Genomic DNA, 26,812 nt, shown 5'->3' with positions numbered 1-26,812 from the left:
ATGTGTAATTATTCTCAAACATTTTGTAGGGATAGGAAAGTAGGTATATGGGTCAGTAGTTACTGATATTCTCGCAGGGAGTATTTCTATGAAAAGATATTGACATAAAGCCACAAAACACAATATATATCAAAAAGCAAGATTTTAACAGGTATTGAAGGAAGAATCAGAAAGAAAAAAGAAATGCCTAGTTGGATTTTGAGACACATTTTTAAAAAATCTACCCACTTGCCAAAATTTCTCACTAATTTTTGGCTTATCACAGTACTTTTTTTTGGTAGACAAGATACAGTCATTTTCCAATTTTTCTGCATAGACAAATTAGTTAGATATATTCCAACAGTTTTCTAATGTCCTTACAAAGGGTCATATTCAGTCAAGCAATGACTATTGACTTTGAGTAACAACATGGTGTCTGGCAATTTTATTTGGTGCTTCACTGTCCTATACAAATTCTTAATTGATTACTCTGATGACAATGAACCAGTCTTACAAGCCATTCTGTGTGAGAGAGAACAGTATTCTTGCTGTTGTTCTGCGTCAGTGCCTATTATTATCATGATTCACTTGCTTAATGGAGACCCCTTCCCCCCACCAACTCTTCTAACATGATTATAGCTACTCCCATCTGAAAGAAATCTTATTCAAAATCATATGTGAAAAGCAAGACTGAACAGATAAAGATTTGTGATTAGAACTCAAAAAATTATGTAAGAAAAGTTACTATACTGTTCATATCCTTTGTCCTGTTGTTGGATTCAAACCCTAATGACGTCATTAACAAGAAAGACAAGCTACATGTGCTTAACTACTTGATCTAGAGAAAATTTTTGTTAGACATTTTATTTTGTGATTGAGAGAACCTTTTCCCTTCTGCTTCTTACTTAAGACTAACAAGTACCTTTCCTACTGTGTGACTGACTATTGGAAGGGGAAAAGTGGTTATTCAGGATATCTGTGAAACTTTGGTCTTTTAACCCCCACCTCAAGTGGGATGGAAGGTCTTTGGTGACCCTAAATCCTACATTAATGGCAGTTTTATTTGTAATAACAAAAAGTCAAAACAAAAATGTGTCCAATGATTCAGGAATGACCGAACGAATGGTAGCACGTGACTGAAATGAAATATTACTGTACAACAAGGAACGACAACTATGGAAAATTCCGAGAAGCATGGAAGCAATAACGACTGAGACCTCAGGAGTCCTTTAAAGCCTCCAGAGTGCTTTCTGTATGCTATCTCATTTGTTCCTCAGAAATAACACTGTGAGGGAGATGTACTACAAGGCATTATTGTTCTCCATTTTGTAGTTGAAACTGAGGCCAAGGGAGGTTAAGTGACTTGCCTAGGATCAGTTAGTGTCAGAGGCAAGATTTGAACTTAGGTCTTCCTGATTCCAGATCTGGCACTCTATGTATGACACCACACATTTCTTTTGTTGTTGTTGTTGTTGTTGTTGTTTTTTGTTTTGGTTAGGCAATGGGGTTAAGTGACTTGCCCAGGGTCACACAGCTAATAAGTGTTATGTGTCTGAGGCCAAGTTTGAACTCAGGTCCTCCTGAATCCAGGGCTGGTGCTCTATCCACTGCACCACTTAGCTGCCCCTGATACCGCACATTTCCTAAGACTTATATGGAATGATTTAGAATTTTAGAGTGAAGTAAGCAGAATTGAAAGACCAAAAATGCACAATTGCAACAATGTCTAAACCTAGATATAATAGTAATTCCTAGGCGACCTCTTTTAAAAAAAATTTTTTTTAAAGGCAATTGGGGTTAAGTGACTTGCCCAAGGTCACACAGCTAATAAGTGTCAAGTGTTTGGTCTGAGGCCAGATTTGAACTCAGGTCCTCCTGACTTCAGGACCAGTGCTCTATCCACTGTGCCACCTAGCTGCCCCCCTAGGCTACCTCTTAAATTACATTAAAAATATCACCTAAATTATACTTTGTTCTAGATGAGGTAAATATATGAAAAGATAGGTCAGGATAATTTCTGGAGAAGATAATAAAGGAATATCACTTTTTCCAAGTCTAAAACTTGACTGTGGGTACGGTGTGATCTAGGTATGAGAGGAGGGTTGTTTTATCAATGGGTATTTGTTTTAATCAATGTGAATGAATGATATCTACCTTATTCTGATTATTAAATGTCTTACCCATTGTTCTTAAGGGCCCAATGAAGTACAACTGATGTAAATCTACAATCTCTTTAGATCTACCACTCTAATATTTCATAAAGCTCTATTTATGGGGCAGTGAGGTGGTACAGTGGATAGGGCACCAGACTTGGAGTTAGGAAGCCCCAAGTTCAAATCTAAGTTCATATACTTACTAGCTTACTTACCCTGGGCAAGTCAGTTAACTTCCGTTTGCTGCAGTTTACTCATTTGTAAAATGGGGATAATAATAGCACTTACCTCCTAGACTTGTTGTGAAGACCAAATGAGATAATATTTGTAAAGCACTTAACACAGCACGTGGCACACAGTAAGTGCTATGTAACTGTTAGCTATTATTATTATCTACAGTTAAATATTATACAGGTACATTTTGTCTGGGATAATTCTGAAAATAACAGTGTATAAAATATAGAAGCACAGAACTTGGAGAGGATTTGTATACCAGTGACCATGAAAACAAAGAGCAAAAAATATCTGAGCTAGTGCCCATCATTATCATGATTCAATTTTCATTGAATTCTTATTGAAAGGATTTTCTAAAGACTGCATTAAGTTTTTGTTAAATCTACTCTTTATTCTTTCTCCTTTCTTAGCAGTTCTGAGAAATAAGTATCATCTTTTCTCATTAAACAACAAATAATGGTTCAAACATAGGACAAGACTCTTCTAAAATTCAAATTAGGAAAAAAAATTCTCCCTGTAACACTCATCAGCAAGGCTGAGGACATTGGAGTATAGAGGCAAGAGGGAGTCTTAGATGTCTTTCCTTCTCTTGACTATTTTACTCCCCTATTCAAATCACTCCAGCAGTGCCAGTTGCCTTCAGAGAACGTATAAATTACTCTGTTTAGCTTTTTAAGCCCTTCACTACCTCAATCTGACCTGACTTTACAGACTCATTATGCATTACTCCCTATCCCTCACTCTATAATCCAGCCAAACTGGCATTTCCTTTGTTCCTCACACATAGCACTCCATCTCCCATTTGCATCCCTTTGTACTGGCCCTACCTTGAAAGCATTCCTTCCTGTCATTTGCTTCATAGAATCCTTCTCTTCCTTGAAGATGCAGTGTAAGTACCATCTTATACAGATGACGCCTTTCTTGACAACCTCCCCACCTCCCACCTTCAGTGTTTGTATTCTCTCTTTTTAACTAGTTTGTATTTATTTAATCTTGTTATGTCTGTTCTGTATATATTCATAGGTGTAAAAGGTGTACCCTCCTTTATAATGTGAGGTCCTTGAGCGCAGGGATGGTTTCATGCTTTAACTTCATATATCCCTAGTGCCTAGTAAGGTGCCAGGCCCAAAGTAGCCACTCAACAAATGCTTGTGGATTGATTCTTCATGCTCACCAGATGTGGCCAGGTCATGTTTATTGGGATAACAGCCATTGGAACTCTTGGTACTCTAATGCAAAAGTCTGCCTTGCTTAGGAGTAAGAAGAAAGGATGCTGATACAGAAAGCTTTGAAGGGAGAAATGCCAAAGAGTAAATGATGGAACAATGAACGTTTTCCCTTTCTGTTATTGGCTTTACAGGTAGTCACAGAATAGATGTAATGTCAACTTAAAAAGGCAAATCTATTTCAGTGAAAAGGATATTGTTTCATTTCTTCTTCCAGGCCTTGCATTATAGGGAAAATAGTGAAAATGTAGGGAAAATGGGGCAAATTAAACTTGGAAAGTATCTCAGAGTCTAGATTTAGAACTAGGACCTTAGTTAGTCATCTAGTCCAGCCTCCTCATTTTAAAGATGTACCTTGCCCAAGGTCACACTGGTAGTAAACTACAGAACAGAGCTTGAACCCAGATCCTCTCACTGTAAAACTAGTATCCTTTCTAGACTACAGGATGTGATTTAAGGTATATAAAGCATTTGCTTCGTAACAACCCTCTACATTGGTAATATGAGTATCATGACCCCCAATTTGTAGAAGTAAAAAATTGAGGATTCAGAAAGAGGTCAACTGATCTAAGTTCATAAGAACTGGTAAATGCTAGGGCTGGGCTTTGAACTCGGGGCTCTTAATTTTAGCTTTCATTGTCTTTCTACTATGCCATGCTACCTTCCCAAGGACTCATGCTTTCTTCTCCTCCCACACCCATTATTTTAGAAAATAGTTTTGTTTCTACATTTGAAAAAATGAACAGATCAATAGTTAATTTTGCAAGGGCTACTCTGATGAATCTATGATCTCTCTATTGAAAGCACTCTTTCTAATTCTACCAAATTCCTTTTATGACACAAATATGGTTCTAAACCAGAAAGAGCAAAAACAGTGAAAGAAAACTACAGACCAATTTCTCCAATGACTATTGATGTAAAAACTTCAAACAAAATTCTAGCAAGGAAATTACAGAAATATATCACAAAGATCATATATCATGACAAGGTGTGATTTATACCAGGAATGCAGGGCTGGTTCAATATTAGGAAAACTATCAGCATAGTTAATCGTATTAATAATAAAAACAACAAAATCATATGATCACATCAAAAGATGTAGAAAAAGCTTTTGACAAAATGCAATAACTACTCCTATGAAAAACTCTAGAAAGTATAGTAATAAGTGGTGCTTTTCTTAAAATGATTAGTATTTATCTAAAACCAAGAGTAAGTAAGCATTATCTGTAGTAGGGATACACTAAAAGCCTTCCCCATAAGAGCAGGGGTAAAGGAAGGATATCTGTTATCACCATTATTATTCAATATTGTACTAGAAATGCTAGCTGTAGTGATATGACAAAAAAAAAGAAATTGAAGGGATAAGAAGAGCCAATGAAGAAATGAAACTACATTTTTTTTGCAGATGGTATACTTAAAGAACCCTAGAGAACAAACAAAAAACTAGTTGAAACAATTAACAACTTTAGCAAAGTTGCAGGATATAAAATAAACCCATGCAAATCATCAGCATTTCTATATATTACCATCAAAACTCAGAAGGAAGTGATAGAGAAATTCCATTTAAAGTAACTGAAGACAATATAAAATGTTTCTAAGTCTACCTATCAAGACACACACAGCAACTATCTGAACACAATTATAAAACATTCTTTACAGGAGTAAAGAAAAGAAATAATTCAAGAAATATTAATTTCATCGGTAGACTGAACCAGTATAATAAAAAATGGCAATACTACTTCAACTAATTTACTTATTCAGTGCCATACTAATCAAACCACCAAGGAATTATTTTATAGAACTATAAAGATAATAACAAAATTAATTTTGAGGAACAAAAGGTTAAAAATATCAAGGAAATCAATAATAAAAAAAAAGAATGCAGTACCAGATCTCAAACTATACTACATAGCAGTAGTCAATAAAACAAATGGTCCTGGAGGAGAAATATAGAAATCAATGGAATAGATTAGGTATATAACATACAGAAATGAAATACTAGTATCAAATACTAGTATTTGATACACTCAAAGATCCCAGTTATTGGGATAAGAACTCATTATTTGATAAAAACTGCTGGGAAAACTGGAAATCAATCTGGCAGAAACTAGGTATAGAGCAGCATCTCATACCATATACCAAGATAAGCTCAAAATGGGTATATAATTTAGACATAAAGGGCAATATAAACAAATTCGGGGAGCATGGGAAAATTAACTCTCCGGTTAAGGGATAAGGGAAGAGTTCATGACTGAATAAGAGATAGAGAGCATTCTGGGAGGGAAAACAGATAATTTTGGTTACATTAAATTAAAAAGATTTTGCAGAAATGAACCAATGCAGTCAACTTTAGAAGGAAGGTAAAAAACTGAGGGGAAATTTTCATAGCAAATTTCTTTGATAAAGGTTTTATTTCTCAAATATATAGGACACTAAGCCAAATTTATAAAATTAAGAACCATTCTCTAATTGGCAAATGGTCAAAGGCAATGAACAGGCTGTTTTCAGAAGAAGAAATACAAGCTATCATATGAAAAAATGTTCAAAATCACTAATAATTAGAGAAATGCAAATTAAAACAGCTCTGAGATACCACCTCATATCCATCAGATTGGCTAACACAACAGAAAAGGAAAATGACAAATGCTGGGGGATGTGGAAAAATAGGTACATTAATGTACTGTTGATGGAGCTGTGAACTGGTCCAACCATTCTGGAGAATAATATCAAACTATGCACAAGGGACTATAAAACTTTGCCTACCCTTTGAGCAATCCCACTAGGTCTATACTCCAACAAGAGCAAAGAAAAAGTAAAAGGGCCCATATTTATAAAAATATTTATAGCAGTTCTTTTCATTGTGGCAAAGAACTGGAAACTGAAGGGATGACCATAAATTGGGTTATGGCTAAACAAGTTGTGGTATATGATTGTGATGGAATCCTATTATGCTATAAGATGCTGAAGGGGTGGTTTCAAAAAACCTGGGAAGACTTATATGAACTAATGCAAAACGAAGTGAGCAGAACTAAGAGAAAATTGTACATAGTAAAATCAATATTATAATGATGATCAACTGTGAAAGACTTAGCTCCTCTGATTAATGCAATGATCATGACAGTTCTAATGGGCTTATGATGAAAAACCTATCTACTTCCAGAGAGAAAATGTATGGACTCTGAGTGCAAATGGAAACATTTCTTCTTTCCTTCCTTTTTTTCGCCCTCCCTCTCTCCCTTCCTTCTTCTTCTTCTTCTTTTTTTTTTGTAGTGTGGCTAATGTGCATGACTTCATATGTATAATAGGTAGTCCATTTCTTGCTTTCTGAATGGTTGGGGGAGAGGTGAAGGGAGGGAAAGAATTTGGAACTGAAAATTAAAATTACAAATTCCAAAAAAAAATACCATTAGTCGAGAAAAAAAGCGCTCCTTTTAATGATTCCATTTGTGCCTTCCAATCCCATACAACTCTTGTCCCTGTTTTCCTGTAAATTTGCCCCTAGCATGTTGGGGACCTTCCTCCGGACATTTCAATAGCATATGGACTATCTATCAGTAATGTCTCACTGTGGCTAGTGGATTGGCTCACTCTCTTCCCCCTCTCACCCCTCCTAGGATGATAAGATCATAGATCTACATCTAGCAGGGACTCTGGAGGCCATCTAATCTAATTCCTTCATTTTTCCAATGAGGAAACTGAGGGAGGTTGGTTAACTTTGCCCAAAGTCACAGGGAAGTAAGATTCAAAGGTGGAATTGGAACTCAGGTTCTGAGACTCCAAGGGTAGTTTTCTTTTCACTGTACCACATTGTCTTAACTGATCACAATATCCTAACTGAAACATTTAACTTAGCTATCTAGCCATCTAGGCTTTTGTTGCCTTACAGATATTCTGAAAAAGTTCAAAAGTATAAAAAGGTCAGAACAACCACTGCTTGTGATGCTAGTTGGAGACCATTTGAGGGCATGTACACATAGCATGAAGTCAAAGTGCCATGATAAAAATATTTCTTTTCAATAGGAAAGAGACGCAGAACAAATGAAAAGCAGAAAAATCTCTTATGTGAATGACAAAATCTGCATTTGACCCTTTTTTTATTTCCAAATATCATTAAGATTAGCTCCCAGGACTCAGAATGTCAGAACAGATGATGCCTGAAGGTCTTCTTTCTTAAATGAATGCACTATCTAGCGGGGCTCAGGTGGCAAAAATGATGATAATAAAAATGGTGATAATCCTTTCTACTTTCTTCAGTTTATTGATGATAATTCTTTGACAATAACCTGAGCCAGGACTAGGGGGTTGGAAGTATATGAATGGAGTGCTACTTGCCCTTCTGTTATTATTCACTTGCTGCTTCTCTCCTTTCCCATGTTAACTAAAGGGATAATGGCAAAGATCAGAGACATCACATATTTCTCCAAATTCTGGTAGCCTTTTATATTCTATATCCACGAATTCTGTACTTAATTGGAGAATGATAGAAGACAATGTATAATTGTTTTGTACAGCTAGGTCCCATCTTCCCAGATCAATCCCAAGCTCCTACAGGACAGGGGTCATGTCATATCCGTCCATCATCCTTTCTCCTTGCCCCAGTTCCATCACTTCTTTCCTTTGCCACTTTTTTACTTCAATCATTTTATGGTAAGGGAAATCCAGCTGCAATTTTATTCTGCAGAAGAACCCAAATTATAAGCTCAAGCAGAGTGGAACATTAATAGAAAATAAGTTCCATTAATAACTTTGAAACATTCATTTTTAAATAAGGAGTTTTGGGGACATATTCTTAGCAATGTGACATTTTAAACTAATGGTGTCATTTTAACATTCAGTCTGTAACAAATTTAAAATCATTTTAATGGTGTGTAGTTTATGAAAAAAAAATCAATAGCTACAGGATAAATACCATTATGGCAAATACCATTACTGTGGAAATCCCTAAATAACAAAGATCCACACATCTTGACCAAAAGCTCAATTATTTAAATCAATATTTGATTTAATTCAACTCAGTAGATATTTATTAAATTCTTGCTGTGTGCAAGTAGTCTCATAAGTGATTATGGTGGGAAGAGAAGTTACAAAGATGAAGAAAGCAGAATTCCTACCTTTGAGGAAGTTAAGAAGAATCCATCATAACAAAAAATTTGGAGTTCTGGGGATTTCACTTCCATAGAATTTAGCCCACATGCAGATGTGAACTTTCCACATAGCAAAAATTTTAGAATAATTTTGAAAAAGTCCTAGATCTCAGATGTCATTTACTACAAACCCCTCATGTTACAGATGAGACCAAAAGAGTTAACTGTCACCTTGGAAAACACAGAGGACCCAGCTTTCAGAGGATAATGAATTGTTATGAGAGGAGAACATGGTGTCAACAAAGTCCTGAATGTTTATGGAGCAACATATGGTTCCTGACATTAGAGTGTGAGCTCCTTGAGAGCACAGGGTATCTTTTACCCTTCTTTGTATCCTCAGGGCTTAGCACAGTGCCTGGCACAGAGTTGGTGCTTAATAAATGTTTACCGATTGACAGAGAGCACTTGGGGAGAGCAAGCCCAGTGTTGTCACAGTAACTGGAGTCCCTGGATGGTAGGGTATTTTGAATGGGTTCGAAAGACAACATTGACCAGCCTTCATTTTTGATATTTTGGGGATGCCAGTATAGCACTCAGGGCAATACGGTGGAGGAGTAAATAGAGTGCTGGGCCTCTAGTCAGGAAGACTCATCTTAGTGAGTTCAAATCTGGCCTCAGACACTTACTAGCTTTGTGACCCTGGGCAAGTCACTTAACCCTGTTTGCCTCGGTTTCTTCACCTGTAAAATGAACAGGAGAAGGTAATGGCAAATCACTCCAGTATCTTTGCCAAGAAAGCTCCAAATGGAGTCACGAAGAGTTGGACACAACTGAAAATGACTAAATAACAACAAAAGTATAGCCCTTAAGCTTCCCTTCTGTTAACGTTTACTCACATATATGCCTCTAACTTAAAAAGCATCATTATATGGATAGGGCCCGGACCTGTGATTTCATTGATATATGGATCCACCATTTTTTGAAATGCAAAAATTTCTACATAAACCAGTTTCTGTCTCCTTAGAATGTACAATATAAGGAAATTGCTATTTAGCTGGGATGGGGGTATGGTAAGAAGAGGTGGAAATAAACATTTTTATAGCACCTACTTTGCGCCAGGCACTGTTCTAAGAGCCTTAGAAATGCTATCTCATTTGACCTTCATAATAACCTTGGGAGGGGGGTACTGTTGTTGGACTTTTTTTTACAGTTGAGGAATTTGAAGCAAACAGAGGTTAAGTGACTTCCTAAGGTCACACAACTAGTAATTGTCTAAGGTTGAGTCCAAACTTGGGCCTTCTTGACTCCTGGCTCAGAAAGCCACTTAGCTGCCTCTAATTTTGCCTATTAAATTAAGAGAGTCTAAGCACAACTGAATATCATGCATATCATTTCAAATATCTCTAATCTTGAGAGACTAACCTAATCAAATACCTTTTGTAGTTCTGAAGAAGTAAATTACTTAAGATCTTAGAGCAATAATCTCTATAAACTGTGATACCATCAAGATTTTGGCCTGGAACATATGAGAGCCTGTTGTATTTATGTTTATTCATTACAGAAACAAAAACAAACCCCCTACATAGCTGAGTAGAGCAAAGTGAAATCTGGAAATATTCTCCTCCTCCTTCCCATTCACACATGGGTCTCTCTTCCCTCTCTGTGTCATAAAATAAAATAGCCATATCTTTGTGACCTCTCATGTCAAGTTTCTACAAAGATACCACTATCTATCATCAGAAGTCACATGTTAATATTTTATTTCAAAAGGAAAAAAAAACCAACAAAGGTATCCTTTAACTTAGCTAATTCTGACAAGCCATACAAAATATAAAAACCACGTTAAATGTTTACGAAAATCACTAAGCTCATTGACATAAAGTAAATGTTAAAATACCTTAGCAGTGGGCTATGTAATATTAATGAATCACTTGCTTAGGGAAAAAAATCTGTTTGCAGAAAATTACAAACCAAAGACTTGGCTCCCTTCACACAGCCACATTGCTAATCTCCAAATAGAGCTATCATAAAAGAGAAACATGTGCCTTGTTCCTACTGATGAATTTTTCAGAACCATGACAACAGAGTACGACAATTTTTCCAACTTTTACATCCAAGAAGGGGCAATTGGAATAAAATGGCATTTGGATCAAGAAAACCCCATCAGGCAGAGACGTTGTCCTAGGCATGATATCACCGTGGTAACACTGTTTGATGAGTAACTAGGTCATTTACTTAAAAGGCAACTGTTACCTGTTTGAATAAAGTGTAGTTCCATCATGTGGGTATTGCTCATTGACATACAGAGAAGAAGACGAAATTGTCGTTGCTAAGGAAGCCGCTTCAAACAGAGATGGAGTGCTCGGCACAAGGTCTGGTCGGTGCCTGGATCCCAGTGCTGTGAAAAGTGTAAACAGCAGCAACAATAATGAATCGTAGTTAATACAGTATTACTTTAGATTTGATTGTCATTTAAATTGGCAAAAGCACAAGGTAGACATGTTTGACAGCCAATTAAATTGTGAGTTGACTTCATTTTTGTACTTCTATAGAACATAAAAAGGTTCATGAAAATAGATTAAATAGTAAGGGAACAGAATTAATTTGAAAATAGTTTATAGAAATTACATTAGGAATGTTCTTTTGAAGTCATGGGTTTTGTTTTAGCTCTAAGAATTCTGAATTAGCAAGATGTGTACAGGATAAATATAATAGGGTAACTGCTAATTACAACCAAAGCCTGCTCTAGGTAATGGATATTTTATTAACATTATCCAAGGATATTCCTGTGATTAGATCCTAGGAATAACACTCAACTCCGTCCTCAAATGGACCTATAATTTCATTTGGACTAGTTTAGCAGCACCAATCATAACCCAACCATGCTTGCCTATCCTGTATGACTCTAGTTCATGTCCTAGAAATTCACCACAAGGGGGCCACTCAATACTCTGGAGGTCATCTTTGCTTTCTCCTAACACCAAAAGAACGTCATTAGAGCAGTCTGGCTGTCCACGTGTCATCTCTCACCCTCTTCATATGAGTCCCCACCTTCTTTTTATTTTCCCCAAACATTCCCTTATGCTATCTTTTATTCTTATTATTCTTTGAAATTTATCATTTGTTATGTTTTTGCCTAACACACCCCATATACTTCTCCATCGCCCTTTATGTGATATATATTCAAAACATTTCAGAGATTACTGTGTATCTGGAATGATTTTGATACATTGATAACAGATACCTTGTTGGGAGAGACTAATGCTTCAAAAACCAGGAAAATGTGCTTATTTTTCTCTTACAATTCATGTAACTGTAGGATGAGCCTTGCAGGTTCTATTAAGCATAAAGGAAAGGAAGATCATGCTGACCTATCTGTAATTCCCATTTACCACCCACTTTCACTCTCTCTGAAGTCAGCATGGACTCCTTTTAATCACTTTCATACACCCCTTCTAAAATAAAATCTAAACTTCAGTATGAGTGATAGTACTAATATGCCTAATGTTCATGTATGCAAGAAATAAGCAGCAAAGGGAATATCATTCAGGAAATCTGTGGTACAGTAAATAGAGGACTGTACTTGGAGTCAGCAACATCCATGTTTAAATTACACTTCAGACTCTTACTAGCTGTGTTAACCTGGAGAAGTCACTTAAGCTTTCTGAGCCTCACTTTCCATTTGTAAAAGAGGGACTGTTCACAAGAACAAACCCCAAAATCTGAAAGAGTTTTAGAGTTTTAGAAAGAAATTGATTAGTTCATTTGGGGAAGAGAGAACCAGAAAAAAGGGGTAGGTCCCTTTAATGAATGATAAATAGTAATACACATGATAAGAACAATATGTACCTTACAGGATTGTAGTGAAAACCAAATGAGATAATGTATATAAATAGTTTTGTAAATCTTAAAGCACTCTATAAATGTAAGCTATGTTGATGTATCAAGAGTAGTGGAAAGTAGATGGATAGCTTGACTGATATTTACCCTGGTAACTCACAAAATATAAAGAGACCTAAAGCAGTCCAAATGTATGTGTGTTTTTTTAAGTTTTGCTAATTGCATGATGATATAATTGAATTTCTTTGTAACCTTATGTATTTTATTTTATGCTTTAAAAAACATTATTCTGAAAAAGAGTCCATAGGCTTCATCAGACTGCAAAAGGGGTCCATGACATAAAAAGAAATTAACAATCTCCAAGCTAGGGAAAGGGCTCCATGGTAGAGATTTTTTTTATGGAGAATAGAACATGGAAAAAAAGCATGTCTATGAAATATTTAAAAATGCAAAGAATAAAGTAGAAGGAAGCTCACAAGGAGACAGAGACAGACAGGGCAACATTGATTGTTAAATTTTAAAACATACTTCTGATCATACATGTATAGCCTATGTCAGATTGTATGTCATCTTGGGGAGGAAAGTGTGGAGGGGGGATATTTAGAACTCAAAATCGTATTAAAGCAAATGTTGAAAACCAAAAATAAATAAATTAAAAAATTCACATATACTTCAAAACAATTGGTACATAATAGATTCATGGTTCATATGCAATTCTCTTCTTCCTGTTATTTGAATAGGGAAATGTTTGTATTTGTTAATTTTTTCAAGTTCATTAAAAACTAGAAAATAAAAAAAATTGCGTGGAAGGCATGGATGAGTGATGATATGTATCTAGAAAATGGATATTCATATCTGGTAAGGTCATGGACCCATTGAAGTTTAAATGTCTGAGTATTTAGTAGACTCTCAAAGGTATTCTTCCAAGAAATACATATTAAGACAACCAGAATATCAGAAGAACAATATGTGTAACTGGTATGGACTTTTGGAGAGGGTGGGTTAGAGTGGGGAGGGAAAGAAGATGGACAGGTAGAGAAGGGCATTCCAGTTTGGTAGGCCTTGTCCGGTGGACTAGGATTTGAAGAACTGTAGGTTTTACCTCTAGTATATTCTACTAATTAGCTTGTATCAAAGATGAATATGAGGTGTAATCCATGAAGACAAAACAACAACGATCTAATGCTAAAAACCCTTACAGGTGTGAATGAGCATGTTTCTGTGGCAACCAGATCTGAAGTTGGTCTATATTACCTTCTTCATCAAGGCTGCTATAGCTCTGCCCTTCGGTAAGCAAATCACACTTTTCATCCTTCCACTCCTGGCTCACAGAAGATACAATTTCCTGTGATGTAGCCTTTAAGGCAGCAATGGAATTACACCTTCTCTTAGAAGGCGAGGACTTCAAAGCTAGAAGAGAAAAAAAGAAACAAAATACTATTATTTATTTTGTAGTTTAACATTTTAGTCATCTCTGGGGAGTATCAAATCAAGTTATTTATTTTATATATTACAGGAATGAATTAGAGCATGGTCAAGAGGAAAGAGTTTTGATTTTGGAGTCAGAGGACTTGGGCTCAAATCTCAGCTCTCCTATTTACTACATGAATGAGCTTGGACAAGGTAGTTATACTCTCTGGGCCTCAGTTTCCTCCTTTATAAAATGAGGGGGTTGGAACAGTTGGCTTTTTTTTTTTTTTGCTTAGGCAGTTGGGGTTAAGTGACTTGCCCATAGTCACACAGCTAGTAAGAACAATTGGCTTTTAAGGTTTTTTTCAGCTCTAATTCTATAAGCTGTGAAAAGAGGAAGTGATATTCTGAAATACATATTTAATCAAACAATCCATCAATCAACAAACATTTATCAGCTACCCACTTTGAGCCAGGCATTGTGCCAAATGATGGGCATACAAAAACAAAAACAAGAAAATTCTTTCTTTTAAGAAGCTTACATTTTATCAGCAGAAACAAGAATATACAGGAATATATGAAATAGATATAGGGTAATTTTTAAAAAAAATTTTTAAGCAATTGGGGTTAAGTGACTTGCCCAGGGTCACACAGCTAGTAAGTGTCAAGTGTTTGGTCTGAGACCGAATTTGAACTCAGGTCCTCCTGACTTCAGGGCCAGTGCTCTATCCACTGTACCCCCTAGCTGCCCCTTTAGTACAGGGTAATTTTTGAGAGGAATGTACCAACAGTTGAGGGGAACGATAAAGTTCTCATGAGGAAGGTGGTACTTGAGTTGGGTCTCCAAGGAAACTAAGAATTTTAAGAGGTAGGGAGTAAATTCTAGATATAGTAGACAGCAAGGACAATGGCTGGGAGGTGTAATGTCGTGTATGAAAAATAGTAAGAAGACCATTATGGCTAGAGCATAGAATGTATGAAGAGTGGTAATTTTGCAACATGGTTTGAAAGGTAAGTTGAAGATTTAGGAACTCATCAAAGCCTTCATTCACTATTAGCATACCTAAATGCTCTGTATTCATCTTCAGAACAAACTTACCATTTTTGTTTTTTACACCATATTCATGTCCCAATAGATTTTCCCTCTGTACTTCCCTTGTAACAAGGAAAACAGTCAAGTAAAACTGACTGATCAAACGCTAATATCTGAGAAAACATGCAAAATAATGCACATGTCATTTCCCACCTCTGTACTTATACCATAGGATCACATATCTGGGGCTGAATGGACCTCAGTGTTTTTTGCTAGTCAAACCTCCCTCATTTTATAGATGGGGAAACTAATGCTCTAGGGACATTAAGTGACTTTAACAAGGTAATATAGGTAATCATCAGAGGAAGGATGGAAATATTTCATTATTGTTCTTGGGAGCCATAATTGGTCATTGTAAATACACTGAGTTTGCCTGCCTTTTAGTGAATGAGAGTTTTTTGGGTTATGTTATTATAGTCATTTGTCTACTCTTCTGATTCTATTGACTTTGGTTTGCATCAGGTCTTACAAGTCTCCCCATGTTTCTGTGACATCCTCATATTTATAATTTCTTAAGATATAATAATATTGTTTTATTCACAGACCGCAAGTTGCACAGCCATTCCCCCAGTGATGGATACCCTCTGTCAGTACTACAAAACATGCTACTCCAAACATTGTGGCTTATATGGGGCCTTTATTTCTATCTCTAACCTCCTTAAGGTTTGTGCTCAGTAGTGGGATCATTGGGTGAAAGGGTATAAAGTTTCATCATCTCCAGATATGATTCAAATTTTAATTCTACATAACTTTTTAAAGAATTGCTTTTTTTGGGTAGAGCACTGTTAACTGTTTTGCCATAAATGTTTGTCTAATGGATTGGTAGGTTCAGATGGTGGAGAATGTCAAGTTCTCATGACCCCAGTTGTATTAACTTGGGCTCAGGAATTTTCAGAACATGTCAGTACCCAATTTGACAGTAATACTATTTAACATAAGCCAAGTCACTTCAAACTTCTACTCTCCTTCAGCAACTTCCCACAGAAATGGACTCTCCTTGTTTTATGCAGGGTCAATTTTGTGAGAAACATAATTCAGTTCTGATCTTTGCCTCCTCAATACTGCAGAATTTTAAAAAAAACGTGTTGGAGAAATGAATTGACAAAAAAGTACTCAAATTACCACCCTGTGAACTCTATTGAATTCTGTGAATTCACTTGCAAAAACTCCTGTGGAAATTACTTTGAGTCCAGGCTGGATCACACTCCATTATACAGTCACTCTTCATTTTGACATAATTTTGTCTAGTATTTAATATTTTAAGATAATTTCCCTGGAGGAGAGGAGCAAAGCGTGGGGGGGGGGGCGGGCCCTGAAGCTTCTTTGAGCTTTGTCTAGGTTACCCTTCTGAGGAGATTTTTGCAAAGAAGACCCTGACAATCTCTTCATTTAGGACAAATGTACTTAGTCTTATGACTCACAACTCAGATTATGCTGCCAATTAGGTCTCTTCAAAAAGTCAGCAAGAGCTTAAATGGGGGAGTACTCTGGGGTATACAAGTTGAGAAAGAAAAGGAGAGCAGTTTTCTAGTTTAGAGAAAAGGGGGAAAAGCTTTCAAGTCTCCTAAGTAGTCTTAAATCCAAAATCTTTACTGCCAAATACAGAGATGTAGATAGAATACATTGTCATCAACTGAAGATCACATTTAATCTTTCACAGGGTTCTAGGAAACTCTCTAAAGCTATTATTACAGAGAAGGTACTTACTTATCTTACCAGGCCAGGGAGATAAAGCTCCTCACCTAGTAAGTTCTCTATACCAATGAAATCTCAGGTCAGTCTCTAACATTGTCCTTATGCTTGCCTTAGTCTTACTCTATCCCATTTTCTTAAATAAACAAAAATTCTCTGATTTGACTTATGCACGTAGTGTACTGACTCTTTTTCTGATCATCTCATACTTAAAAAAACTCTCTCTGCTAATTTGTGCAAATTCTCAACTCCTAATCTTCCAATCTAGCACTTCCAAGGTTTTAAAATGTAGTTACTAGCTGGGATCATACCAGCTTTCTCAAAAAGCGAGACAATAAGGAAGTAGCTTAAAAAAATAAGTGACGTCAGTAGAAAGGAAATAAAGGCAGAAGGATCAATTGAGTGGGTAGGTAGAACAAGGAAAAAATTGGTAACTTGTTCTGCTGATTACGATAAAGGAAAGGCAAGAGAAGGGTTGTAAAAAGGATAAAGGACAAATGGCTTCTTGGTAATAGTCATTATTATCAACATCAGCAATGAGGCAAGAGAATGAATTAATACTGAAACATCATAATGTAAAGTAGCAGGCTGTACTTTTATCTAGCTATGTGGCCTTAAGTCACTTAACCTCTCTTTCCTCATCTGAAAACTGGGACAACAATATGTGCCACTACCTGTCTTACAAGATTGCCATGAGGACAGCTCTTTGTCAACCAGGAAGTGCTTTTAAAATGTGATAAATCACATTATTGTCCTTCAAGCCCTCAGAAGATTCCGAGTGTGAAGGAGATACATTGAGGGCCCACTAATTATCCACTGGCTGGCCCTAGACATCAGGCCATGCCCCACCTTTCACAACCTATCCAGACAGTTACCCAGGCCTTTATCATGGACTTCTGATTGTGTAGCTTCCTTTCCCTCTTCCCAGAAACAAAATGCCCTTCTCAGATCACCTCTTCCCAGAAACAAAATGCCCTTCTCAGGTCACCTCTTCCCTTTATGTGTTGCCTTCCTCTATTAGAATGTAGTAAATGCCTTGAATTCAGGACTCTTCTCTTTAAATTGTGGCATCCTCAGTGCTTAGGACAGTGGCTGGTCTATAGTTAGCATTTAATAAATGCTTTTTTCGTTCGTTCGTTCATTCATTCATTCATTCATTCATTCATTCATTCATTCATTCATTCATAACAAAGACTGCACACAAGGCCCTAAGATGTTTTCTTCAGCTTTTTTTTGGGTAATGCTAATAAAAATAATAAAATGCTTACCTTGGATTTTTTTGAAAACTCTGGAATTCATGAACTTTAAAAACCTATCTGCATAAAAACTTGGTCTATGAACTGAAACGGTATCCTGGAAAAGACAATATAGATATCACAGAATTACTTCTCAGGTAATTCAATTCCATTCTAAAGGTAATCTAAGAACAGAGTACATTAACAAGGGAAGAGTCTTGAGAAAGTTATAACTCTGTTTTCCACGAGCCATGTTTCTGTCCACAAGGCTTGTCTGGGCAGTCAAGGAAAGCAATAAATTAGACATTGCCCTTAATAATTTACAATATTCTTGGATTTTCTTTGAACACAGACCCTACACATTCTGCCAAAGGATAGGAAGAGAAAATAAATGTCCCTGCACAAGAGGTCTTCTACTGCTTAACAGAGAACAAAAATTTTTTACTCATAATGGAAAAAACTAACAGGGTAGATGTTATCCTTTGGGGGGAGGGTCTCATTTATGCATAAAAACAAAAACATATCATAAGCATCATTTGCAATACATATGAAAGACAATTCTAGCTAGAAACCAACTAGATTTGAAATTGGGGGTGGTGGTGGAACACAGTGTTACCCAATAAAAATCCTAATGCCCTAGTCACATGACATTATTTGAGTTTATATCTATATGTACAACTCATCTGAGATAAGGGAAGATGGGTTCACAAGTCACTCTAGTCAATGATTAAACATTTCATTGTAATGAGAGTTGACTTTGCTTCACATTTATCTATTCCGGTGTGATAAGACATGGTTAAAGTGTCCTCTCTTACAGTTATGCTGTGGCTATCTCTTTTGTGGTAGAAACATTACAATCAGATTAGAATTTGTTTTTTGTCACACTGAGACAATCTACATGGTAGGGCAAAAGACCTTGTCCTGGGAGTCTGAATCACAGTCCTGACACCAAAGTAGCTGTGAGACCTTGGGGAAGGCTCGTCATCTCTTTGGCCCTCAGAGGAAATTTGGAATAAGGAAATTTGAATAGACAACATCCAAGGCTCCTTTCAGCTCTGACATGCTATGAGTGTATAGTTACCCCAAGATTTTTTATTATTGATAATTGTTAAAAGAATAAGAAAAAGGCAGGGGATGCAACTAGGTGGTACAGTGGATAGAGTGCCAGCTCTGAAGTCAGGACCTGAGTACAAATCTGGTTTCAGACACTTACTAGCAGTGTGACCTTGGGCAAGTCACTTAACCTTGATTGCCACCCACCCCCAAGAAAAAAGAATTTTAAAAAAAGAGCCAGATGCTCAATTGACATGATCCTATTTTCCCTTTCAAACTCAAGATTGTGCTTAGTATAGATACTTCTGTGCTTAAAAGAAATATCTGATGTTTAGGGGTTTTTCCATAATAGGAGATTTGTTTGATATAGGAAAGAAGAATGTTAACTATGAGAAATGAACTACAATGCATGACATGAAAAACTGTGATGGTTGAGAATGATTCTAGGGTAGGCATGCAGAATGTCACTCCTGATACAAACAAAATTAATTCACTATTGTTAAAGCTGTTGCAGAGAATCTGTCCCTTTTATTTATTTATTTATTTTCCTATTTCTTTTTTCTTTTTTTTTTTTGGCTAGGCAATGGGGTTAAGTGACTTGCCCAGGGTCACACAGCTAGTAAGTGTTATGTATCTGAGGTTGGATTTGAACTCAGGTCTTCCTGACTCCAGGGCCAGTGCTCTATCCACTGTGCCACCTAGCTGCCCCACTCCTGTCCCTTTTAGAAGAGATGAGCAACTATGCCTGGTTTTCTTTCAAAGAAAAGAGTCTAAAGTCGTCCTCTTCTTAAGAAATAGATGCTGTAATCTTTGGCTTGTTGGAGTTGTTCAGTCATTTCAGTTGTGTTTGACTCTTCATGATCCCATTTGGGGTTTTCTTGGTAGAAATACTGGAGAGGTTTGCCATTTCCTTCTCTAGTTCATTTTACAGATAAGAAACTGAGGCAAACAGGGTTAAGTGACTTGCCCAAGGTCACACAGCTAGCCTCTGTAATTAGATTTGAACTTCTTCCTTACTCCAGGCCAGGAGCTCTATCCACTGTGCCACCTAGATGCCTTAAAAAGAAATTGGTTCAGCCTAGTGATTTCATCAAGAGAACTAATATCGAGGAAATGCAGATTGACAACCCTTCTATAATTTATAGTGTTAGAGTTGCCAGATAATACCATGAGATGAAGTAGTCTGTAGTCACAGAGCCAATGTGTGTCAGAAGCAGGGCGAGAACTCTGGTCTTTCTTCCCCCAGGGCTGTCATCTGTCATGAACAATATCCTGTCACCCTATGATCTTGGTTAAGGACCTAGGTAAAAGGTAGCTTTTTAGCTCAATTAGAAGATTTTGCATCAGAGTTCAAATTTAGCTGCATTAGAGTGGCAGTGATTCTGAATTTAGTTCCATTATATATTTGTTGTTATTGAGTCGTTTCTAACTCTTTATGATGTCATTTGGGGTTTTCTTGCCAAAGATACTAGAGTGGTTTGCATTTACTTCTCCAGTTTATTTTACAGATGAGGAACCTGAGGTAAACAGAGTTAAAGTGACTTGCCCAAGGTCACATAACTTGTAAGTGGATTTGAACTCAGGAAGATGAGTCTTCCTAATTCAAAGCCCAGTGCTCTATCCACTGAGCCATCTAGTTGCCTCTCCATTATATGTGATATGAGATGAAGATAGATGGAGGAGGAAAATTCCCCATAATTGGTTTCATTTGCTTTTGCTGTGTCATTCCTGTCTGGAGAAAGCATTTTCTCACATCAGATAATTCATACATTTGCCTTATGAGGCAGCTAGGTGGCATAGGGGATACTGAGCTGGACTTGGAGTCATGAAGACCTGGATTTAAAATAGGCTTCAGACTTTTATTAGTTGTGTGACCCTGGGCAAGTCACTTAACCTCTATGTGCTTTAGCTTCCTCATCTGAAAAATGAGGAGCGTTGGACTTGCTGACATCTAAGCTCCCTACTAACCCTATGATCTCATAATCTATGATCTATGATAGATATCTATGATCTCATAATCCTTTAAGTGTTAACTCATGGATGGATTTGAGGCAGCAAAGTGGTGTAGTGGATAGAGTTCAGAGCCTGGAGTAAAGAAGAATCTTTTCCTGAGTTCAAATCTGGCCTCAGACACTGGGCAAGTCACTCAACCCTGTTTGCCTCAGTTTCCTCATCTGTAAAATGTGCTGGAAAAGGAAATGGCAAACCAGTCTCATATCTGCCAAGAAAACGCCAAATGGGGTCATGAAGAGTCAGATATGACTGAAAAATGACTGAACAACTCATGTTGCTTGAAAGAACTTCATTATCTAATTTTTTCCTACTCTTGTCTATAAGTGAAATCAATATTTTTTTTCCTTTCTCTGTTTTTGGTTTTGCTGACAGTGTCCAATAGGACCATGATTTCTTTAAACATTATTTGGCTGAAGAAAGGATAGAAGGATCTTTCAAATACAGGCCAGATCCAGAGATCAGCATTTTCAAGCCCATCATATTGAGTATTATCCATTTGCAAATCTTGATTTCCTTCTGGATGTCTTGTGTAGATTGAAATCTGTGATTTACACATTCTGAGTTTGCAGACACTTTCCTGTCTTCTCTCTGCAGAGGCCAGTGGTTCATTGTTCTAGTCATCAGATTCTCATAGTATGAATTGGGAACACAGAGTAATCAAAATTTTAACAACTCATATAGAAGTAGCTTACCCCATCATAAACAAGTGCTTTCCAGGAATGTTCTAACTTCTTCATTAACCTAAACATACAAAAATTAATGAAAAAAACATTGGAAATAATATTTCAGAATGGCATATTGATTAATTCAGAAATATTGTGAAGGTTTTTAAAAATACCTCTCCTTACCTATACGATTGCAGAATATCAATAATGCCCATAAATAAAAGTAGCTTTTCTCCTTTATGGCTTTTAGCTGGAATGCCTCCCATTCTGTTGATGGACCAAAGAGAAAATATTTCATTATGCATCATAGGCTAAAATGTTTTTTTAAAAATATTATTATTAATAAGTCACCTACAACTGTTGAATGTATAATATATTTGGTAACCAGGTTTAACATCGCCAACAGTCTGTTGTTTTCTCTTCTTCCAGTCTCTCCCTATTTAGTCCCCTGTCAGAGAAATCCACCAAAATGGATAGATAAGATCACATCATTCAGGTGTTCAAAACCTTCAACAACTCCCTACTGGCTACTAAAGTAAGGTAAAATTCTTTACTTTCCTATTCTAGATCATTCATAATCTGGCTCCAACCAACATCTCATGGTATATCCCCTCTTATCATGCTATTCTTTATTTGAATGATGGCTATAAATGTTGTTCTTTTCTTTGTCCCTATATCTTTGTTTATATAATCCCCCATATGTAAAACACCTTCCCTTCCATATTTTTATCAGGTCAGATCTGCTCATCCTTCCAAGCCTATTGGAAATAATTTTCCTGTACAAAGTCTTCCCTGACTCTCCTAGCCAAAAGTGATCCCTTATGTTTTTGAAATTTTATAGTACAACATAACTCCATGTTTTTACTTTTTTAAAATCATATCTATCCAAGGCCCAGGGAAATCTAGAGATTTATATATAATATACCTGCATTTTCACTTCCTTCTCCTTAAGACATTATAAGCAACTTGAAGGAGAGGGACTTTATCTTACTTTTATATCTGGTTCAAGGTAGAACACACTGCTTTACCCATTGAAAGTGCACGATGAATTTTTGTTAAATAGAATTTCATGACCAATCTTTTAGAGTAATGAGAAACAAAGATGGTATGGTATCTCCCCTGCTCCTTTTAAAAGATGTATTGAAATCTATGGATTCCATGGATGACTCTGAATGAAGTGCCTCAGTCACTACAGAGGTTGATTCCAGCATAAACGACATGGTCCAGTGTAAAGGGCTGGCTGGGAAGGATGAGTTAGATTTGTAGAATTTGTCTCATTTCCTCATCCTTCATGATCTTTAAGCTCTCTGTAGGTTCTGACACTGCTAGTTACTACCCAGCCCTCCTGTATATTACCACCTCCCTTGTATTCTGTGGCAATGATCTCTTCTCATTCTCTAACTTGTCTGACCACTTCTTTTCAGCAAAGCAGACTGAGTCTTCATCTATCTCCTGCCTCAGTCTGTATTGCTTCATCCCTCCCCTCATTGCCCTCCTTTCTCAACCCTCTTCCTGGCTCACTTCTCATCCCTCTTTCTCTTCTACCTTTAGACTCCCTCCCTTAGTAATAGCACAGCTGCTTCCATGGCTTTAATCATCATTTCTACAGAGAACACTCTCAAATCTACATATCAGCCTCGATATATCTCTCTAGTGCTTTGAACACAGTATATTCTGTTCAAGTGAATCACATTTAAAATAAGTACAAAGGCTAGAAGAAATGATTTGAAATATGATGAATTCATCCATATAATAGCCTAATATGCCTGTGATCCGGTCAACCATTGACAAGTCTAGAAGCTATACAGTTAAGGCCAGAAGAAACCTATTTTAAAATTGTGAGCCCCCATGCTCAGATCACATATGTGCACGGGGGTATGCAGCTCATTTCAGTCCTTTGCTTTGCTTCTGTTAGCAAATCTGCAGTTTATAGATGCAAAGAAATACCAAAGTTACTGTCACATCTGGCTGAGGCCAGAGACTACATCTGCTATCTTATATTACCAAAGAGAATTCCCCGAGTGTAGAAAAGAGGCTCTGAATTACAACCATAATGACTGTCATGCATTTAGGTGACAGATAACAAATCAAAGTTATCATTTCCTATTCTCAAGTGATCTTCTCTGATGGAATCTTTGAATAGTCAGTACTAGAGAGCGACAACAAAACCCTTCAAAGACTTTGAGTTAGTTCTTAGAAATTGTGCTCTTCCAAATGAAAAGCTGAAATGGAGTTGGGAGGTTGATAACTATAACCAGGAAAGCTGCAACTCACTTGTCCATTGTTAAGTAGAAAAGAATTATGAGTATATTAATTTTATTTCCAAGCTATCTCCGTGAGAGAGATTAGGCAGGTGAGTAAATTTAAAATATTCATTTACATGATCAAAGTCACAATAAATCTCCCATAAGACTAAGAATAATAATTAGCATTTATGTAGTGCTTTATGGCTTAAAAGGAGTTAACAAATACATATTATCTCATTTTAGCCTCATAACAACCCTGGGAGGCAGGTGCTATTATTATAATACTCATTTTACAGATAAGAAAACTGAGGCAGACAGAGGCTAAATGACTTGTTCATGATAATCCAGCTAGTAGATGTCTGAGGCCAGATTTGAGCTGAGGTCTTCCTAATTCCAGGTCTAGCACACAACCCACTATGTTACCTAGTTGAATGTCTAAGAGGATTAGCTGGGGTAATACTTCTTTATCCTTTAAGTATGTGAAAGTGACTTTGTGGGAAATTGATTAAACTTGTTGCCCCTGGCTTCAGAGGCTACAGCTAGGAACCACTGGTAGAAGTTGTAAAGAAGAAACTCAAGGCTTGATATGAGGAAAATTTCCTTATGATCAGAACTATTCAAAAGGGGAAGGGCTTACCCAGGAAGACAGTGGGCTCCTTCACTGGAGGGCATCAAAGCTAAAGCTGGATGATTTCGCTTTGGGTCTCTTATGGGGATTACTTTTTCCAGGTATGGGAGGGACTGAGGTCTCTTTCAATCCAAACTGTGACTCTCTTAATATTCAAGATTAATGCTTAAATGCTAATACTTACGTATTAGTACTCTCGGTGATTACAGAATCTCCAGATTTCCCTGGGCCTTGGATAGATTCCATTGCGGTTGAGTAAAGGACTTTCTGTATCCCAGGCCGCTTAGCATCAGGTGCATTCTGTGAACTCTCCCCTTCTTTTTCTTTTAGCGAATGGTCCAATATATGGATTCCCAGCAAAAGACTATAGTCCATTATTTTGAAACTTTCCAACACCTAGGAACAAAAAAAGAGTCAAATGTACAGTTATCTCTTCCATATCATGACTTTCCCTATGGCAGTTTCAATATATTGTGGGTTTGGGGCAGCTAGGTGGTACAGTGGACAGAGCACTGGCCTTGGAGTCAGGAGGATCAGAGTTTAAATCCGGACTCAGATCAGACAGTGGACACTGACCCTTACTAGCTGTGTGACCCTGGGCAAGTCACTTAATCCCAATTGCCTCAGCAAAAAAAAAAAAAGAAAGAAAGAAAGAAAGAAAAAAAATACACACACATATTGTGGGTTGGCATAAGAAATTAAATGGGGGTTTTGGGGGAGTTTTTGGGAAGCCACAGCCAATAGACACTAAAGGCCAGCAGAGGACACAGAACCTATTACCAAATACTTAACCCAAAATTTACAATAAGGAATTGTAAGCACCCTATAAAAGAAAAAGAAAGAAAATTTAGACTTCTCTGGTACGAAAGGAGGGCCAAAACATTTTACATGGATTTTCCAGATCATGAGGGTGCCATGCCCCTAAACCTTGCAGTGTGGAAGGGATGATTGTACTGTGAACCACAGACCCTTGTGTGCCTCCCACAGTGGAATTCTTCTCAGCAACCCAGAGGGCTCTATAATTACAGAGAAGTGCTCTGTATCTAAGAATACTGTCTCAGATAGCAGTCTAAAAGAGATTAAAGACAAATGGGAAAAAAAATAAGGGTACATCGAGATCATCAAGCTCTCATTCGTTCACACATGCTAAAAATTTGTTTTATCAAACAATGAGAACTGCAAGTTGGTAATTTATGTAAACTAAAAAGAATTACTATAAAATTTCAGGGATTTTGAGCTAGAAGAGACTTTAGAGATTAGCTAGTCCAGGGGTGGGGAACCTGCAGCCTTGAGGCCACATATGGCCTTCTAGGTTCTTGGGTATGGCTTTTTGACTGAATCCAAGTTTTACAGAGCAAATCCTTTCATTAAGGAGTCATCAAGTTTGGATTTAGTCAAAGGGTTGCACTTCAGGACCCAGAGGTTCCCTATCCCTGAGCTAGTCCAACTCTACCATTTTGTAGATGAGGAAAACTGAGGCTCAGAATGGTGAGGTGACTTGCTTGAGATTACATACCTTTAAAAAATAAAACTGGAATGTGTACCCAGGTTCTTGCCCCCAAATTCAGCAAGCTTTCCAGTATACCTAAGAGCAAAGTCTGTCATTTCCTTTTTTCTTTGGCTCCTCATCACTGAGCACAAAGTAGTGCATGCTTAATAAATGAACTAAAATGAGTGGATCTCATTAGTTTCTTAAGGGCAAAGACTGAAGCCATTTCTCAGTGTCTTCAGGAAAATGTTCACTTTAAATCTGGATTCTGCTAGAATCAACTCACATCCTAGGTTGGAGAGGTCTAGAGGTCATTTTTTTTTAATGTTTGTTCTCAAAATTTGCTTCTTTCCTAATCAAGTCTTCCTCTTAATGTAACCAAAAGAAGGATTGGAGCTTAAAACTACATTATATACTCAACTGTCAGTAAGACAGAGGATTAAATGTAGCTGGTCTGTGCTGGACACAGGTAGATAGAGCTGGATGAAACAGATGCTTGACAGGTAGAAAGAATTCCAGTGTCAGCTAAAGGGGTCACTCTTTGCAACAGAATTCAGATATAAATCATTTCCAATGAATGCATCCTAAGTGCATATGGGATATTTCCATACTCATTATCCCTCCCAGGCAGGTTGATTCGAAAAACATTCTTTTATAGCTAACCACCCTTAAGATTTTTTTTTTCAGTTTTACGTCTCCTTCATTTAAAAAATACTTCATCCTTCCCTACTTGCCCTGTGTCCTTGAAAGTCATCCTCTGTAACAAAGGATT

The 26,812-nt window shown here is 37.0% G+C and overlaps 1 protein-coding gene across 2 annotated transcripts in view; it reads right to left on the bottom strand.

The window, feature by feature from the left end:
* PIP5K1B (phosphatidylinositol-4-phosphate 5-kinase type 1 beta) overlaps positions 1–26,812 on the bottom strand; it is a 334,132-nt gene that overhangs the window by 67,200 nt on the left and 240,120 nt on the right. For both annotated transcript variants that reach the window (XM_078152809.1, XM_021001802.2), the window contains 6 exons: positions 24,736–24,947; positions 21,861–21,944; positions 21,705–21,753; positions 17,980–18,064; positions 13,771–13,926; positions 10,930–11,074 (listed from right to left, as the gene is read on the bottom strand). In XM_078152809.1, coding sequence (XP_078008935.1) covers positions 10,930–11,074; positions 13,771–13,926; positions 17,980–18,064; positions 21,705–21,753; positions 21,861–21,944; positions 24,736–24,947 — 731 coding nt within the window. The remainder of the gene's footprint in view (positions 1–10,929; positions 11,075–13,770; positions 13,927–17,979; positions 18,065–21,704; positions 21,754–21,860; positions 21,945–24,735; positions 24,948–26,812) is intronic.

This window comes from Phascolarctos cinereus, unplaced genomic scaffold (assembly GCF_003287225.1).
Source record: "Phascolarctos cinereus isolate Bilbo 61053 unplaced genomic scaffold, phaCin_HiC Scaffold_4;HRSCAF=312, whole genome shotgun sequence".
Lineage (NCBI taxonomy): Eukaryota > Metazoa > Chordata > Mammalia > Diprotodontia > Phascolarctidae > Phascolarctos > Phascolarctos cinereus.
Note: the sequence above shows the minus strand (reverse complement) of the source record. Positions and strands in the feature narration are given on the sequence as shown.